Raw genomic sequence first — 15642 nt, forward strand, 5'->3', positions numbered from 1 at the left:
AATGTTTATTTTTTTGAAGCTGATTTGTAGTTTGAAGCTTTTTTTGTAGTTCAACAAATGCAAATTGTGGAACTAGTGGAACATATACAGTTATAAGTATAACAAGTGCACACATTTGGTGATCATAATTTATTAAATGCATCACAGGAACATAACAGCCAAGTGCTCTTCTTTCAGAACAAAGACCATAAAATGGCCCGGGTGGCACTTGAATCCCTCTATCGGCTGCTGTGGGTCTACATGATCCGAATCAAATGTGAAAGCAACACTGCAACACAAAGGTAGCGTATTGAAAATCAGAAACATACAAGCCACAATTTAAGAAATATATTTGTAATATAAGAAATATAATGTAAATTTCAAATGCATTACACTGACAGTGATGATGAAGAATAAGATTTGATAATGTTGATTCTGATGATTGACATCTGTTAATATGACATTTTTATTATTTTATCCATTTCAGCCGCCTCACCTCAATCATATCAACACTGTTCCCTAAGGGTTCACGGAGCGTCGTTCCTAGAGACATGCCGCTCAACATCTTTGTCAAGATAATTCAATTCATTGCCCAGGTTTGACACCCACTCATCTCTATACACCCAATATGCATCTAAGAACATAATACACATCTATGTGTTTGTGTCATGGCTTTATTGTATGACACACAGTAATATCATATTTATTTCTCTCCTTACTACAGGAAAGGCTGGATTTTGCAATGAAAGAAATAATATGTGATCTGCTGAGTGTTGGAAAATCAGCCAAAGCTTTCAGTTTAAATCCAGAGGTAATGTTTATACTCACACACAAACACACCCGCATGTTTACTTCAAATGTTCTAATGTTTTTAAATAAAGCTTAATTATAAATTCTACCTAAACCTAAAAAAAAAGGATTAGAATTATATAACTAAAATAATATGTGATTTGCTGAGTGTTGGAAAATTTCTGTATAGCCAAGTAAACCCATAAAAGCACATTCATCCGATTAGACCGAGTTGAGATCTTGTCATGAAGAAATGCATATTTGGTTTATTTTCTGATATTTGTGTGGTGTATGTCCAGAGGATGAACATCGCTCTGAGAGCATTCCTCGTCATAGCTGATAACCTGCAGCAGAAAGATGGTGAACCACCCATGCCGAACACGGGGGCCACTTTGCCTTCTGGGAACACACTGAAGAAGAAAAAAACCTACCTCAGCAAAACTCTAACTGAGGAGGAAGCAAAACTTATAGGTCATGCCACTTATATTGTGAACACCTGCCTGTGTGTGCTTGAGTTTGTTGTTGTACATTTTGCGTTTTTTTTACAGTCTGTATTATATATGCCGTTCCCTGCAGGTATGGCACTGTATTATTCCCAGGTCAGGAAAGCCATTGATAACATCCTGAGGCACTTGGACAAGGAGGTGGGCCGCTGCATGATGCTCACCAATGCCCAGATGCTTAACAAGGAACCTGAAGACATGATCACGTAAGCAGCTGTTTCTGGCCTGTCTACACCTATTATTTATCTCTGAGCGTAACATGAGTGGGTGAAGGGATATCTCACAACCAGACGACTTTTGAGTCACATTCAGCCCACACATCCTGTTTAGACAGTTTGACATTCTCTTTTTTTCCTGTTTCCTTGTGTTTGTCTTTTCTCTGTCTCTCTCATTGTTTACTTTTGCTTTACTCATCCCTTCCCTCTCTGGTCAGCGGTGAGAGAAAACCAAAGATTGACTTGTTCCGGACGTGTGTTGCGGCCATTCCCCGAATCCTGCCAGATGGCCTGTCCAAAATTGAGCTCATCGATCTCTTGGCCAGGTGAGGTTCACCATACACCCTTTGACGAAACAACACACCATGCAATAAAAAGCTTCAATCGTCATTGATTGTTTTTCTTTTTGCGTTCTGCAGGCTGACGGTCCACATGGATGATGAACTCAGACTTATTGCCCAGAATTCCCTGCAGAGTCTGCTGCTGGACTTCTCCGATTGGCGAGAAGACGTGCTATTCGGGTACACTAACTTCCTGCTGCGTGAAGTGCAGGACACACAGCAGGGCCTGCAGGACTCGTCTGTTAAACTGCTGCTGCATTTCCTAACACAGTGGAGGCTGGCGATACAGGCGCCTGGAAAACGTTCTGCAGAGGTATTAGCATTATGTGCCGCTTGACGTTTTGTATGAAAATGTTCTCTTTGCTGGCTATGCTTACTTACCCAGTGTAAACAGTTCTTGGGAGTTGTGGGTATGATCGTGTGTATGTGTATATATTTGTTGACCTCAGATGGGAGCTCAGAGCAGCGGGAGCTCCAGACTGCCACCCGAGCGCAGTCCTCACTCCGCGGTTCTGCACGCTGTGGAGGGTCTGGCCCTGCTGCTACTGTGCTCCTGCCAGACCAGCACCCGCAAACTGGCTGTGTCTGTCCTCCGAGAGATACGCTGCCTGTTTACAGCCATCGGACAAGCCGAGGTGAGACAAAATGCTGGAACTTGAGCAGATTAGGCCAGAAAAACAAAACAAAACAAAACGAAAAAAAAAACCCTAAACTAAACACAATTAATTAAATTAAACAGCTAATAAGAACAGGACTACGCAGAACAAGGTAGAATAAAATAAGATATTATAGAAAAAGACAGAATGTAATAAAAACAAATAGAATAGAGAAAGACAGAATAGAATAGAATCTAATAGAAAAAGACAAAATAGTAAAGAAATAAAAATAAAATAGAATAAATACACAATAGAATAAAAGAGAAACGGAGAAAACCGAATATTATCTGATAGAATAGAAAAAGACCATTTACAAACAGAAATAGAACAGAAAAGAATAGCATAGAATAGAATAAGATAGAAAAATACAGAATACAGAATAGAATCAGTTTGATTAGAAAAAGAGAGTAAAGAAATAAAAAAGACAATGTTGAATAGAAAAAAGACGAGAATAAAAAGAACAGAAAAGATATAATAGAATCTGATCAAACAGAAAAAAGAAAATAGTAAAGGAAACAAAAGGATAACAGAATAAAAAATAGAATAGAATAGAATACTCATAGAATAGAAAATGAAATTGAATAGAAAAGAACAGAACAGAACAGAAATATAATAAGTAAAAAAATAGAACAGAAAAAGATATATAATATAAATATAATAATTAAAAAAACAATAGAGTAAGATCGAATAGAAAAAGAGAATCGAATAGAAAATGTAAAAAATTTGATTCATAGTTAAAAAAAATTGAAAACATACAGATAAGAATGAAACGGTTGTAATGCAAGAATGCAAAGGTTGGCACTAAAGCTTATTGACTGACTTGATTGTATTGAATTTGATGTTATGTGACCAGTTAAAATCATCCTAAACATGCATACACATGCAGTGGATTGAGATCAGATACAGTACTAATCAATACTAGACCTGTTAGTGTAACAAACTTTATTCAACAAGAGCCTTATGGCTGTCATGGGATTCTGCTCTCAGGATGGCGATAAATCCATGATCGATGTTATGGACCAGCTGGCCCCCAGCGTGCTGGAGAGTTTCGTCCATGTGGCCGTCTCTGACTCTGTAAGCATTTCCCATTAGCCCAGCTGATGTGTTTCTGTTATGTGTATCCATATGTTTATGTGTCGCTCTCAGTATTGACCTCTACTTGCATAAAATTGTGCCACAAGGCTTTTATAGAACTCGGTTACCAAATGTTTGTGTCATAACACTCATGCATGCTTGCTCAAGTTCAGCTATTAAAATCTGTGTTCTGTGAAGGCCACCCTGCCCATGAGTCATCACGTGGACCTGCAGTGGCTGGTAGAGTGGAATGCCCGCCTGGTTAACAGCCACTATGATGTAAAGAGCCCGTCTCACGTGTGGATCTTCGCCCAGTCTGTGAAGGACCCCTGGGTGCTCTGCCTGTATAGCTTTCTTAGGCCAGAGCACCTCCCTAAGCACTGCTCCACGGCGCTCAGCTATGCTTGGCCCTACGCCTTCACACGCCTACAGCTGCTAATGCCGCTTGTTGACCCAAAGTGAGTTTTTCGATTATCTTTACTCTTAAAACTTCCCATTCATAGTAGTTTTGATGATTTTTTGCATGAGTACTGTCAGAAAAATCTGACTTTAAAGAATAGACAGGCATTCATGTCCCCAGTGGAAATTATTTTTGACCTCCTTTCTCTGGTACTCCCTGGCAGTAGTCCCGTTTACGCCAAAAAGACCAGCACGCCTGGATCAGCCGATGGCTATGTGACGCTGTGGAGGAATTACCTGATATTGTGCCTTGGTGTTGCCAAACCTAGTATCATGAGTCCAGGTCACCTGAGAGCCTCTACACCTGAAATCATGGCTACCACACCCGATGGCAGTGTCACGTATGACAACAAGGTACGATATGCCCATAGCAGGACAATCATGATTTGTAAAACAAAAGATCTGTGACATCATGAGTACATGTATGTGTTTATGATCAGGTGATAGGCACACCATCAGTGGCGTGGCTCCTGAAGCAACTGGTTCCTCTCATGAGATCGGAGAGTTTAGAGATCACAGAGTCTCTCGTCCTAGGCTTTGGGCGAACAAATTCCCTAGTGTTCAGGTATTGTTTTTAATTAAAAAGCTTCCATCTCATTCTAATAAGCTATTTAGCATAATTTTCTCCAAAAAACAGATTTTCATATTTTTCATAGGATTATTTCCTAAACCAGGGCAGTTTTACAGCAGATATATCATATAATTCTGTCAACCACTTTTGTGTGTTTTGCCACACACAGTGAGGAAGCTTTAAAAATTGTGAGAAGTTTGAGAACAGCAAATGAAAATAGCAGCAAGTAATGTGTGTCAAACAAAATAGCAGAGATGATTGTCATTCCATTCTGACGTGTGCATTACTTAGAAGTGGACAAACGTCTACAGATTCTATAAGACGCGGTTTACTGAAGCACAGGCAGTGTTGTTATTGTTAACTAAATCTAAAACTATTCAAAATTGTTTCCAGTAATTTGAATAAAGTTGAAATAAAATGTAAATATTTGATAAAACTTTTAAAAATTCAATGAAATTAGAAATGTTGCCTTCCCAACTAACTGAACAAACTTTTAAGTTAAAGTTCTGAAATTACTAAACCTGGAAAAAGAAATTAAAGCTAAAAATAAATATAAAAAAAAACACAAAAGCGCATACATTTAATAACCACTTAAAATTAAATCAAAATGAAAACTGAAAATATAAAAATAAAAGGTCATTCAAAATATGAATGAAGACTTTAATAGTATATAAAATACCACAATAACACTGAGCAGAAACTATTTATTGTAACTTTTCAACCGTAGACATATCAATTTTAATTTTGTTATGAATTAATTTCTCATGACTGTTTCATACATGTGTGTTTGATTAGGGAGCTGGTGGAAGAACTCCATCCTCTAATGAAAGAAGCACTGGAGAGGAGGCCTGAGGTAAGTGCTCTGTCCTAATGCAGCTCTTTGGAAACCCCGTAGATAACATAGTATGTATTGTTGGGTCCATAGTGCAGTGGCAATATGAGTTCATGCACATTTTTCTCTCCACCTCTCCATGTTATTTTCTCTTTCTGTCTCTGTAGAATAAGAAGCGTAGAGAGCGAAGAGATCTGCTCCGGCTGCAGCTGCTGCGTATCTTTGAGCTTCTTGCTGACTCAGGGGTCATCAGTGACAGGTGAACTAGTCCACTCACCCCAGACCTGTTTTGTGGACTTATATAGTCAAATCCTGGGTTTAACTTTTTAAGCAGATCTTCTTTCACAACAAAGCAAGTCTTTGAACTCTGTTGGATTAAAACGGGGAAAGGGAAAGTCTTGTAAAAATCCCTTGTGCATCTGTTTTACTCTTCTCTTCTTCTCTGCAGTACCAATGGGGCATTGGAACGAGATTCCCTGGCTCTAGGAGCCCTTTTTCTGGAGTATGTCGATCTGACCCGGATGCTCTTAGAAGCAGAGAATGACAAAGAGCTGGACATTTTGAAAGACATGAGAGCTCATTTCAGTGGAATGGTGGCCAACCTCATCCAGTGTGTTCCAGGTAAAACATGGAGAAAATACTTTGAATATCCCTAAACAATTTCAGAATTTCGATCACAAATGTCCTCTCCATTAGCATCTCAAATATCTTTCCCAGTGTACAATAAATACTCAAAGTACTCCCAAATGTACTCCAGAATACCAAAGACCATAATGAGAGCAGGTCAGATATTTTAGCTGATATAATAGAGCCGTTGATATACTGGTCTTGGTGTCTAAGGTTATCTAAACATGCTGCCTGTTCAAAGGCTCAGAAGCCACTAACACGAATGAGTCACTTATTAGAGGCCCAGGAGCAGAGCTATGAATAGAACTGTTCTGGCTCTGATTAATACGTGCTGACTGACCAAGAAAACCCTCAGACCAGCAGAGCACAACATCCCCTCTAACCAGAAGCCCTGCGTCACAGCCAGCTCTCTCATTTAAAAGCTGGTTGTGATGTAGGTCTCTTTAGTGTGTTGACATACTGAAAGAAATTAGATGAATATTGCTATTTTTTATGAATAAATACAACAAACTCATATGTGAACATTTTTGAACTTTCAATTCATCAACGAAAAAAAATTGTATCACCGTTTCCACAAAAGTATTAAATATTTTGTATTATAATTATAAGAAATGTTTCTTGATTACCAAACCAGCAATAGCTACTAAAAAATGAGCTTTGCCATCATAGGAATAAATTATATTTTCAAATATATCAACAAAGAGAAAAGTTATTTAAAATTGTAATAATATTCCACTATTAGCTTTGGTTAGCATAAGAGTAGTCTTTTTAAAGCATTAAAAATCTTACCGACCCAAATTTTTGAACTGTAGTGTACATACCTTTGAATAATACCAGTTAATTTTAGATACGAAGTTTTACACTGTACCATGCTGAGAGTAAAAAAAAATATTATAAAATGTTCCTCAGGTCTCATTCGTGTTTTTCTCTTTAGTCCACAACAGGCGGTTATTGTTCCCCCAGCAGAGCTTGAGGCATCACCTCTTCATTCTCTTCAGCCAGTGGGCTGGACCCTTCAGTGTCATGTTCACACCTCTGGACCGCTATAGTGATCGCAACCACCAGATCACACGCTACCAGTACTGTGCTTTGAAGGTAAACCCAGATAAAAAAAATCTGCTCATTGACATCTCAGAGAATCACCATTAAGGCATTTTATCAAACAAGTCTTTATTCCTTCATACTTGGCATATAGAAATATCTAGCAATTTAAGAGAACAGAGGAAGTTTTGAATTTGCCCTCACAATTCGGTACTGTTCGTCTCTTTGGAAGGAAGAAAAGATAGAGTTATGTTAACAGCACTAAATCAAGTGGAAACGTCTGAAATCCAATCTGGAAAGTACCTGTTTGCTCAATTAACAACCGGCGGGTGTCTTGCGGAAAATTCCCCAAGTTCTCTGCACCCTCTTTGTCCAAAAAGGCATGCACTTGGCAGCTCCGACCTTTTTTTTGTATAAGGTGTGAAAAGCCTATTCTGTGTGTCACAATGGATCAGGGCTGTTAGACAGAATTAATTTGTGTGTAAAGTTTAAGAGCAGTGTGTAATTTCAGTCTCATGATGAAGATTCATTTTAAAGTCTTATTCCTTTCAGAACTGTGGTTTGTCCACATGCTCCAAACCATTGAGCTCTGATATGAGATGTTCTTTGATGTAATGCTGTTTGTGTGTGTACATGGTTTGTTGTCAGGCTATGTCAGCGGTATTATGTTGTGGCCCTGTGTTCGATAACGTGGGGCTTTCTTCAGACGGATACCTGTACAAGTGGCTGGACAATATATTAGCCTGCCATGATCTCCGGGTAAGCATTCACTCGTTCTTTCTTTATTGCTGTAAAGGTTCCTGTGTCAGCTGTAGTCCTTGTTTTAACCTGTTGATGCTGAACAGGCTTCCTGTTTAAATTTTATAGCTGCTTTTCATCAGGTTTAATACCTGTCATTAAAACTAAAACAACAAGCCTTTCAGGATTGGCCTGTGAACATATTTAGTTTTATTTGCTTTTCTGCTTTATTTACTTTATTGGGTCTGGGTTGTCAACCATTTAAATGAGTTTTATCTTATTTGTTTAGGTCTGCAGTTAAAGTTGAAATTAATGACTGTCAGATTGGAATAACTTTAATTCTGCTTTGATTATGGGAAAAGCACACATTTAAACACTCATGTTTTTATCACCGCCCTGGGCTGCAGGTGCATCGGCTGGGCTGTGAGGTTGTTATCTTGCTCCTGGAACTGAACCCAGATCAGCTGAATCTTTTTAACTGGGCTGTGGATCGCTGCTTCACTGGATCATACCAGCTTGCTTCAGGGTGCTTCAAAGCTATTGCTACTGTGTGCGGTAGCAGGTAATTAGAGCCTTCATCATTGGCAAGGTTACCTTTAATGACGTTTCAAGATTTTGTTTTCATACTTTTTTTTTTTTTAATCTGTGTTTTATTTTTTATTTTTACTTTTCAGGAATTATCCATGTGACATCGTGACCCTTTTGAATCTGGTGTTGTTTAAGTCATCTGACACAAGTAGAGAGGTTTACGAGATATCCATGCAGCTCATGCAGGTATCTGATTTTTTCAGATTTCAGATTTTTATTTGCCTTTCTTGTATTTTCAGTGGCTGAAAGATTTATTTATTTATGCATATTTTCTTTTATAAATGTCAGAAATGTTTATACAAAATAAACAAATAAATAAATTTCTAGTGCCAAAAGATTTTTTCCCCCCATTTTTTTCTGTGTCATTCAGGTCCTGGAGTCTAAGTTGTCCGTTTACTCAAAGAGGATTGTGGGACAAAAATCAGGAAATATCCTGTATGGCACACATGGTCCTTTACCGCCACTATACAGCGTTTCTCTCTTCCAGCTCTCAAACCAGCTGGCCTGCATGTATCCTGAACTCACCCTGCCTCTCTTCTCAGGTAAGGTGTGCATGTCTTTGTCTGTGACACACTTAAGGCTAATTTATACTTCTGCATCGGACCTACGCTGTAGGCTGTGCGTTGGTTTTCATTTATACTTCTGCGTCGTTGTCCACGTCGACGTGCAGTACACATGCAAACCGCTAGTCTGCAGTGTCCACGGGCATGTTGCTGGTGTAACCTGCAGTACCACGGCAAAAGCCGAAGAAGAAGCGGCTTGTCGGAGAAGCATTATAGCATTTTCAGCTCCGACGGCGGCATTTAAATTGACAACAAAAAAAAAAGATTTAAAACTACAAAAAGGAGACAACGGAACAGGAGAAGATGGCATTCTTTCAGTCTCCACAAGGACTTGTACCATGGCAGATCAACATTGTTTGTCGCGGACAACTACTGATGTATAATGCTATGTAGTATAATAAATGATACGACACTTGTTCTTTGCTTTGTTTTATTTTAAATAAGGTGTAACATTAAAATATATTAAATGCACATAAACACACACAAACTCATTTACATACGGTGGGAGGGGTTCAATCACAGCGCTTGCGGTCCGCGTAGAATTGACGCGCTGTTAGATTTTTGGAGAGGTGCACGTAAGGCTACGGCGTAGCTATGGCGTAGGTTGACGCAGAAGTATAAATTGGGCTTTACTCATGCTTTACAAGGAATACCTCTTAGCCAGATGTTTGGATGTGTCACCAAACTGTTGCCCCACCAAAAGCCAATAAACGCCTACATGCAAAAAAATGGTCCTGGTCGAGGGTGCTCTGTGTTATTGTACTGCAGCTCAACTTTTGACCTTGCGCTAAACCTACCCACTCATTTGTTTATCCACAATCATCTCTCACATGCAGAGGTCAGCCAGAGGTTCCCCACCACTCACCCTAACGGCAGACAAATCATGCTGACCTACCTGCTGCCATGGCTGAACAACATAGAGCTGGTGGATACAGGACTGCTCCCCCCAACCTCCAGCCCATGTACTCCAGAGGAAGAGGCTAGTGAGCAGGCTGACAGCCTGGGAATCACCCACAGGCTCAAAGGCAACGGCTGGGGCTCTCTGCAGGCCACCTCACTGGTCCTAAACAACCTTATGTTCATGACTGCAAAGGTGAGAGGCACTTTACTATTACGTAAATATCCAGTTGTGGTAATGACTCAACTCATACGAAAGAAAAGGCTCAAATTATATCTCTTTAATATCTCAGTTGATTCTACTAGAGGAAAACTAAATTATGATTATTTAGGGTATTTATGCAAAAATTATTCCCAATTATTATGCAGTGCTAAAATACAATGCTGAAAAGTGTCGAAAATTGCCCCTTTAAAGGTTTGACAATCAACTAAGATGATTTGTATGGTTTCTCATCAGTATGGAGATGAAGTCCCAGGTCCTGAGATGGAGAATGCCTGGAATGCTCTTGTGACCAATGACAAGTGGAGTAACAACCTGAGAATAACGCTGCAGTTCCTCATAAGCTTGTGCGGAGTCAGCAGTGACACTACACTGCTGCCATATGTAAGGAAAACACACATATGGACACTCTTAACCAACAATGTCATTTTATTAGATCTTTATAATGGGCCAAATTGTTTTGAACTGTTTTTAGATTAAGAAAGTGGTGATATATCTGTGTCGGAACAACACCATTCAGACCATGGAGGAGCTGCTCTTTGAGCTTCAGCAGACAGACCCAGTAAACCCAGTGGTCCTACACTGTGACAACCCACCATTTTACCGCTTTGTTGCCAGCAACAAGACCTCCGTTGTGGCCTCAGGTAAGGCACATATGATCCTTGGGGTGGGGTTTTTAGCAGTATTTATTTTTTCTGAATGCAGTGTCAGAAGAAACATCTTCTTAAAAATTCTTAATAAACTTAATAAGACAGGTTTACAGGAAATAACTTATTTTTTAAGCTATGCAAATTGTATAATAAAGGTCTATAATTTATAAATTGTTGGAAGCACTATTCAATTAATAAATAATTCAGTCTATAAATTTACATATAGGTGCCTATAAATGTAGTACTAGCTCAATTGAGCAGTGACAGTCCTATGCTTTGGTCCATCCAGTTTCAGAACCCTGGGTTGTACTGTATAGAATGCTGTGAATCTCATAACCCAATGTATGGCTATTCCCTAATAATGGTTGAAAAATCAGGTTTTTGTTTGTTTGCAAAGGCACAACATCTAGCAGTAATACGGTAGTGGCCGGGCAAGAAAACTTCCAGGAGGCAGATGAGCCAAAGATCGCCAGAGAGAATGAAGAGAGGTACATCTTTCTTTATGTATCTTTAATTTCCTTAAAAATGGAGAGAGCCTTATTATTTAAAAAAAAAAAAATCTTTTTTTTATACTCTAAATTCTCCACCACATATGGGCTGTAAGTTCTCATCCACCACGTATGTGCTTGTCTAAGTAGGCAGCTACTGGGTTGTTAAACAGCTTAATTAATACATGTTGTCAATATGCATATGCATTTTATGTTCCCTAACATGTGTTTTGTGCACACATTTTCTCAGGTTGAGCAGCGCAGCCCGGGCTCATAACCGCCTGGAATCACGCTACAGCAACAGCTCAGGAGGTTCTTATGATGAAGAGAAAAGTAAGTTCTTCATCTGACCTGTATTATGGACGTAGTTAGGGACAACTTTGCAGTTCACAGTACAACTCCAGACTATAGGTTACAGTCAGTAATCCCCCAGATTACAAGAACAGAGCAACAGATGGTTCACAGCTGTCAATTCACACACTGACACATACAACTAAGGATACATTTACACTCATTGTTTTACAGCTTTAAATTTCTAACAACTGACAACTGTACATGTGACTTACCATTTGGCGCATACTGTATATACCAATAATACATGCTCACTAGAGCATTGCGTCTCCGTATTAAGGAATTTGGTACTGAAATTTAGGTCACAACACATGCCTTTATCTGTATATTCTCTCATGAATGTGCATGTCAACCAGTTGTGCACTCATATTTGTGAGTTTTGGGTGTGGGAGCTGCCAGCTTTTGTCCTGCCTACATACCTGTCATGACAGCTGATGGACGAGTGGCAAGATGGCAGCTCTAATGGAGATGAATGATAAGATAATTGCCTGATACGCTCTGAATCAACTCATCACACCACATGGTCATATGAAGTGACAGACTGAAATTACTCTTTAATTTAATTAATTAATTTTAAAAAATTATTATTATTTATTTTTAATGTATTAATCATTTTTAATTCTAAATTGACAGTTTATTTAGAATTATAATTTTTTTTGATTAATGTAAAGATAAAACAATAACATTATATTATACCTTAAGATAGTAGACAGTTCATTTCAAGAACATTTTAGAAATATTTCCTGATGTATTTTGGCTGTAGAAACTCAGATTCAGATGATTCAACTGATTTAAAGTTAGATCAATATGATTTAACGTTAATTGTTTGTGAAGCTATAGACACGTTTCAAAATGTTCCCTTTGATAGGGCTTTCTGGAATGCTTGATTCTGATTGGTCAGTCCCAGCATTCTGTGGTCAAATATTGTTGTATAGTGGTGTTAACTGTATATTTGACTGTTGTGCCTTACAAACCTGTGCCAGTTTCATATCTTTCGTATCACTCTGTGGTCAATGCTTTCTGCAGTCAATGTTTAATGCCCATTTATTATGTTATAATTCTGTTTTACTGTAATGCCCAGCTGATTTTTTTTATGCCTATTGTGTGTGTTAACAGATGACCCTCTGCCTCCATATGCTGCCTGGTTGATAAGTGTATTGGAGAGTAACAGACCTCAGCCTCTTCCCATGCCTGTGAATGGAGGCTGTTGGGCCCCGCTGGTGGACTACCTGCCTGAGACCATCACCCCACGGGGACCCCTTCACAGGTACCACCTGACCCTTCCTTCTGCTTTTGACTTCCTTTGCATTTTGATGTCAGACTGAATGAGATCGAAGATTTATAAAAGGTCTTAAATGTCCAAGGTAATTTTCTCCCTTTTGTGTTTCTACTCACAAAACATTTACACAAACATACATGGATTCACACCATAAACTCATCCTTACATAGTTGCTTTTGTTCAAGTGCAGCAGATGGATTTTGTTAAGCCAATCCCATAAAACCCACATGTGTTAGTTTGCTGTAGCATTTTACAGCAGTTACCCACAACACTGTTTTGTTTACAAGAGAGGAATTGTTGTTCTATTACCTTGACAGCAGTTCTTACCAGCATCCTTGTGACGTTCAGTGATTTTTCAGGAGTTACAGACGGTCAGGCATGCATCAGGGGTGGTGCAACAACATATTTGGGATTTTTATAAATAATCTAGTGAAGTGAAGTGAATTGACATGACGTGTAGCCAAGTATGGTGTCTCATACTCAGAATTTGTGCTCTTAACCCATCATTTAACCCATCCAAGTGCACACACACAGCAGTGAGTAGTGAACACACACACACACACACACAACGTGAAAACATAATCTAATATAATCTGTCAAATTCATCAGATCTGTGCAGACTCACGCTGACACCTGAACAGGAAGATATACATCAAAACTCATGAGTTATTGAAAATATGAGCAGAATTGCATAACAGGAATACCTGGTAAAAATAAACTCGCCTCTGTGTTTTCTGTCTGGATATGCGCAAGCCAAATGAAGAGCCGTCTGTCTATACCAATCGGTAATTTAATGGATCTTGAATTTAATTAGGTGATTCATAGTCACAGCTGTGCTTGACCCTGTTTGCCTTCATTTTAGGCATTTTTGCCATTTTGATAGATAAAATAGCAAAAAGAGGATGGGAAATAATGGACAGAAGAGATGCACTTAAGATTGTGAAATGTTGCATGCCAGATTCAAACTTGCATCATCCACATGAGCACTAGGCCACAGTTCTTTGTCTTATTGTATATGTACATCTTTCAGTGGATGCTACAGCCAGTCAGGTTAAGTATGTAACACTATTCTTGTTGCATGTTTGTGCCGGCAGGTGTAACATAGCTGTGATCTTCATGACAGAGATGGTTGTGGACCACAGCGTGAGAGAAGACTGGGCACTACACCTGCCGCTGCTTCTTCATGCTCTCTTTCTAGGTAAACACTCTTTTATTTCCTCTCTCACCTCTTCTCTTTGTCTCACCTTTTTTTGTTTTTACATTGTTATTAAAATGTGAAGAAACCCCTGATCTAGACTGTAGCTTTTTTAGCTAAAAGATGTGAGGGAGTGTATGTTTGTGTCTGGGTGTCTCTCTGTGAGAACGCACTCACATCTTTGGTCTGGTCTATATAGTGGCCGTATTCTCCACCATAATTCACCCCAGCAGTCTGTCTGAATAACACAGTACAACAATGCAAGAAATGTGAAAAATGTCTGTGATGGAAAACAAGGCTGAGAAGGAAAGAAAGTGGGGGCTGGTGAAATGCCATCTACTCATGGCTTATCTCTCTCAGACTCTTGATGTCGTCAGCATTGTCCCACAACATGTTTCTCTTTTTGATTAGAGGCACACCTGTGATGTTTTGTTTTTCGGTCAGAAATATAGAACGCAACAGTGAAAGTGACTGTTCAATTTTTCAACACCCTTTTTTTTTCTCAAAATAGATTTGTAAGTTGTAGATTTGTAATTTGTAAGCAAATATTTGAAATTTGTATTAAAAAATAATATGAAAATAACATTAAAATATTGATTTATAGTATTCAGATATTTATAAATGCATTGTGCGAGTGGGCAGATGCTTTGTTATGATTCTTTTGTTCCCATGGTAATGATAACTCCATCAGTGGAATACTCTGCGGGGCTGTGGTCAGTGTAGTTCTTAACCAGAAATTGAGCACCATTTTTAATGAATGTCAAATCACAAATTACATTAACATATAATTTCTGTGCTCATGGTAGGTCTAAAAGTTTGTACGATTTAAACGTTATAAAAAAAAAAATCCTGAACACTAGCACTATTACAAGTATGCATTGTTGCACAGAGCCCTGTTTTGTGTTCTGTGATTCTCCTTGGAAACATGATGTGTTATCAGCGTTATGCAACCGTACAACAGTGGGAACACCCTTTGAAAGTAATTTAGTTCAGGTTCAGAATGTTGTTCATTCCTGTCCACTTCACTGACTTCTGTTCTATTAAGCTCAAATTAGTTCAGTTAATTTACCTGTGCATCTCTGTCCTCTCAGGTTTGGATCATTACCGGCCAGAGGTATTTGAGCACAGCAAGAGGTTACTCCTGCATCTCCTCATCGCCCTCTCCTGCAACAACAACTTCCAGGTCATTGCCTCTGTCCTGTTACTAACCAGAGAGATCGGTGACAACAAGACCCTCACCGTTAAATCCAGCTACCAGCCTGAACACCCCAACCCAGGTAAAATCCGTTCTCTACCCAGAATCAAACATGACACAAAAAGACACCAACAACTGACAGAAATGAACATAGCGTTTCTTGCAGTGCACAAAAAGAATTCCAATTTCTTGCTAGAGGTTTTGTTTTAGTTCCCATAAGAGCAAAAATCACAATAGAGTTTCAGAAAAAATATCATCAATATTTCAAACTGTGCTCAGATATGCCAAGATACTAAATTCTGCAGGAGAAACATCTAAGACAAAGTGAACACTCAAATCAATTGTGATATATGGAGAGCAACCTGTAAAAATTTCCTTTGTGTACAGTCAT

At 38.8% G+C, this 15642-nt stretch overlaps 1 protein-coding gene across 9 annotated transcripts in view; it reads left to right on the forward strand.

The window, feature by feature from the left end:
- The window catches only part of LOC107734441 (protein furry homolog), a 59626-nt gene that overhangs the window by 29620 nt on the left and 14364 nt on the right, over nt 1-15642 (forward strand). For 8 of the 9 annotated variants that reach the window (XM_016546399.1, XM_016546393.1, XM_016546395.1 and 5 more), the window contains 28 exons: nt 178-281; nt 467-575; nt 704-790; nt 1068-1239; nt 1345-1477; nt 1705-1812; nt 1906-2140; nt 2277-2462; nt 3471-3557; nt 3756-4015; nt 4181-4370; nt 4457-4581; nt 5383-5440; nt 5587-5678; nt 5868-6040; nt 6981-7141; nt 7736-7846; nt 8233-8387; nt 8500-8599; nt 8784-8955; nt 9813-10069; nt 10331-10477; nt 10569-10737; nt 11141-11231; nt 11482-11564; nt 12699-12849; nt 13956-14059; nt 15148-15333. In XM_016546399.1, coding sequence (XP_016401885.1) covers nt 178-281; nt 467-575; nt 704-790; nt 1068-1239; nt 1345-1477; nt 1705-1812; nt 1906-2140; nt 2277-2462; nt 3471-3557; nt 3756-4015; nt 4181-4370; nt 4457-4581; nt 5383-5440; nt 5587-5678; nt 5868-6040; nt 6981-7141; nt 7736-7846; nt 8233-8387; nt 8500-8599; nt 8784-8955; nt 9813-10069; nt 10331-10477; nt 10569-10737; nt 11141-11231; nt 11482-11564; nt 12699-12849; nt 13956-14059; nt 15148-15333 — 4006 coding nt within the window. The remainder of the gene's footprint in view (nt 1-177; nt 282-466; nt 576-703; nt 791-1067; nt 1240-1344; nt 1478-1704; nt 1813-1905; nt 2141-2276; nt 2463-3470; nt 3558-3755; nt 4016-4180; nt 4371-4456; nt 4582-5382; nt 5441-5586; nt 5679-5867; nt 6041-6980; nt 7142-7735; nt 7847-8232; nt 8388-8499; nt 8600-8783; nt 8956-9812; nt 10070-10330; nt 10478-10568; nt 10738-11140; nt 11232-11481; nt 11565-12698; nt 12850-13955; nt 14060-15147; nt 15334-15642) is intronic. The other variant, XM_016546394.1, reaches the window with a different exon arrangement.

This window comes from Sinocyclocheilus rhinocerous, unplaced genomic scaffold, assembly GCF_001515625.1.
Source record: "Sinocyclocheilus rhinocerous isolate Xijiao unplaced genomic scaffold, SAMN03320098_v1.1 scaffold1211, whole genome shotgun sequence".
NCBI classification, from domain to species: domain Eukaryota; kingdom Metazoa; phylum Chordata; class Actinopteri; order Cypriniformes; family Cyprinidae; genus Sinocyclocheilus; species Sinocyclocheilus rhinocerous.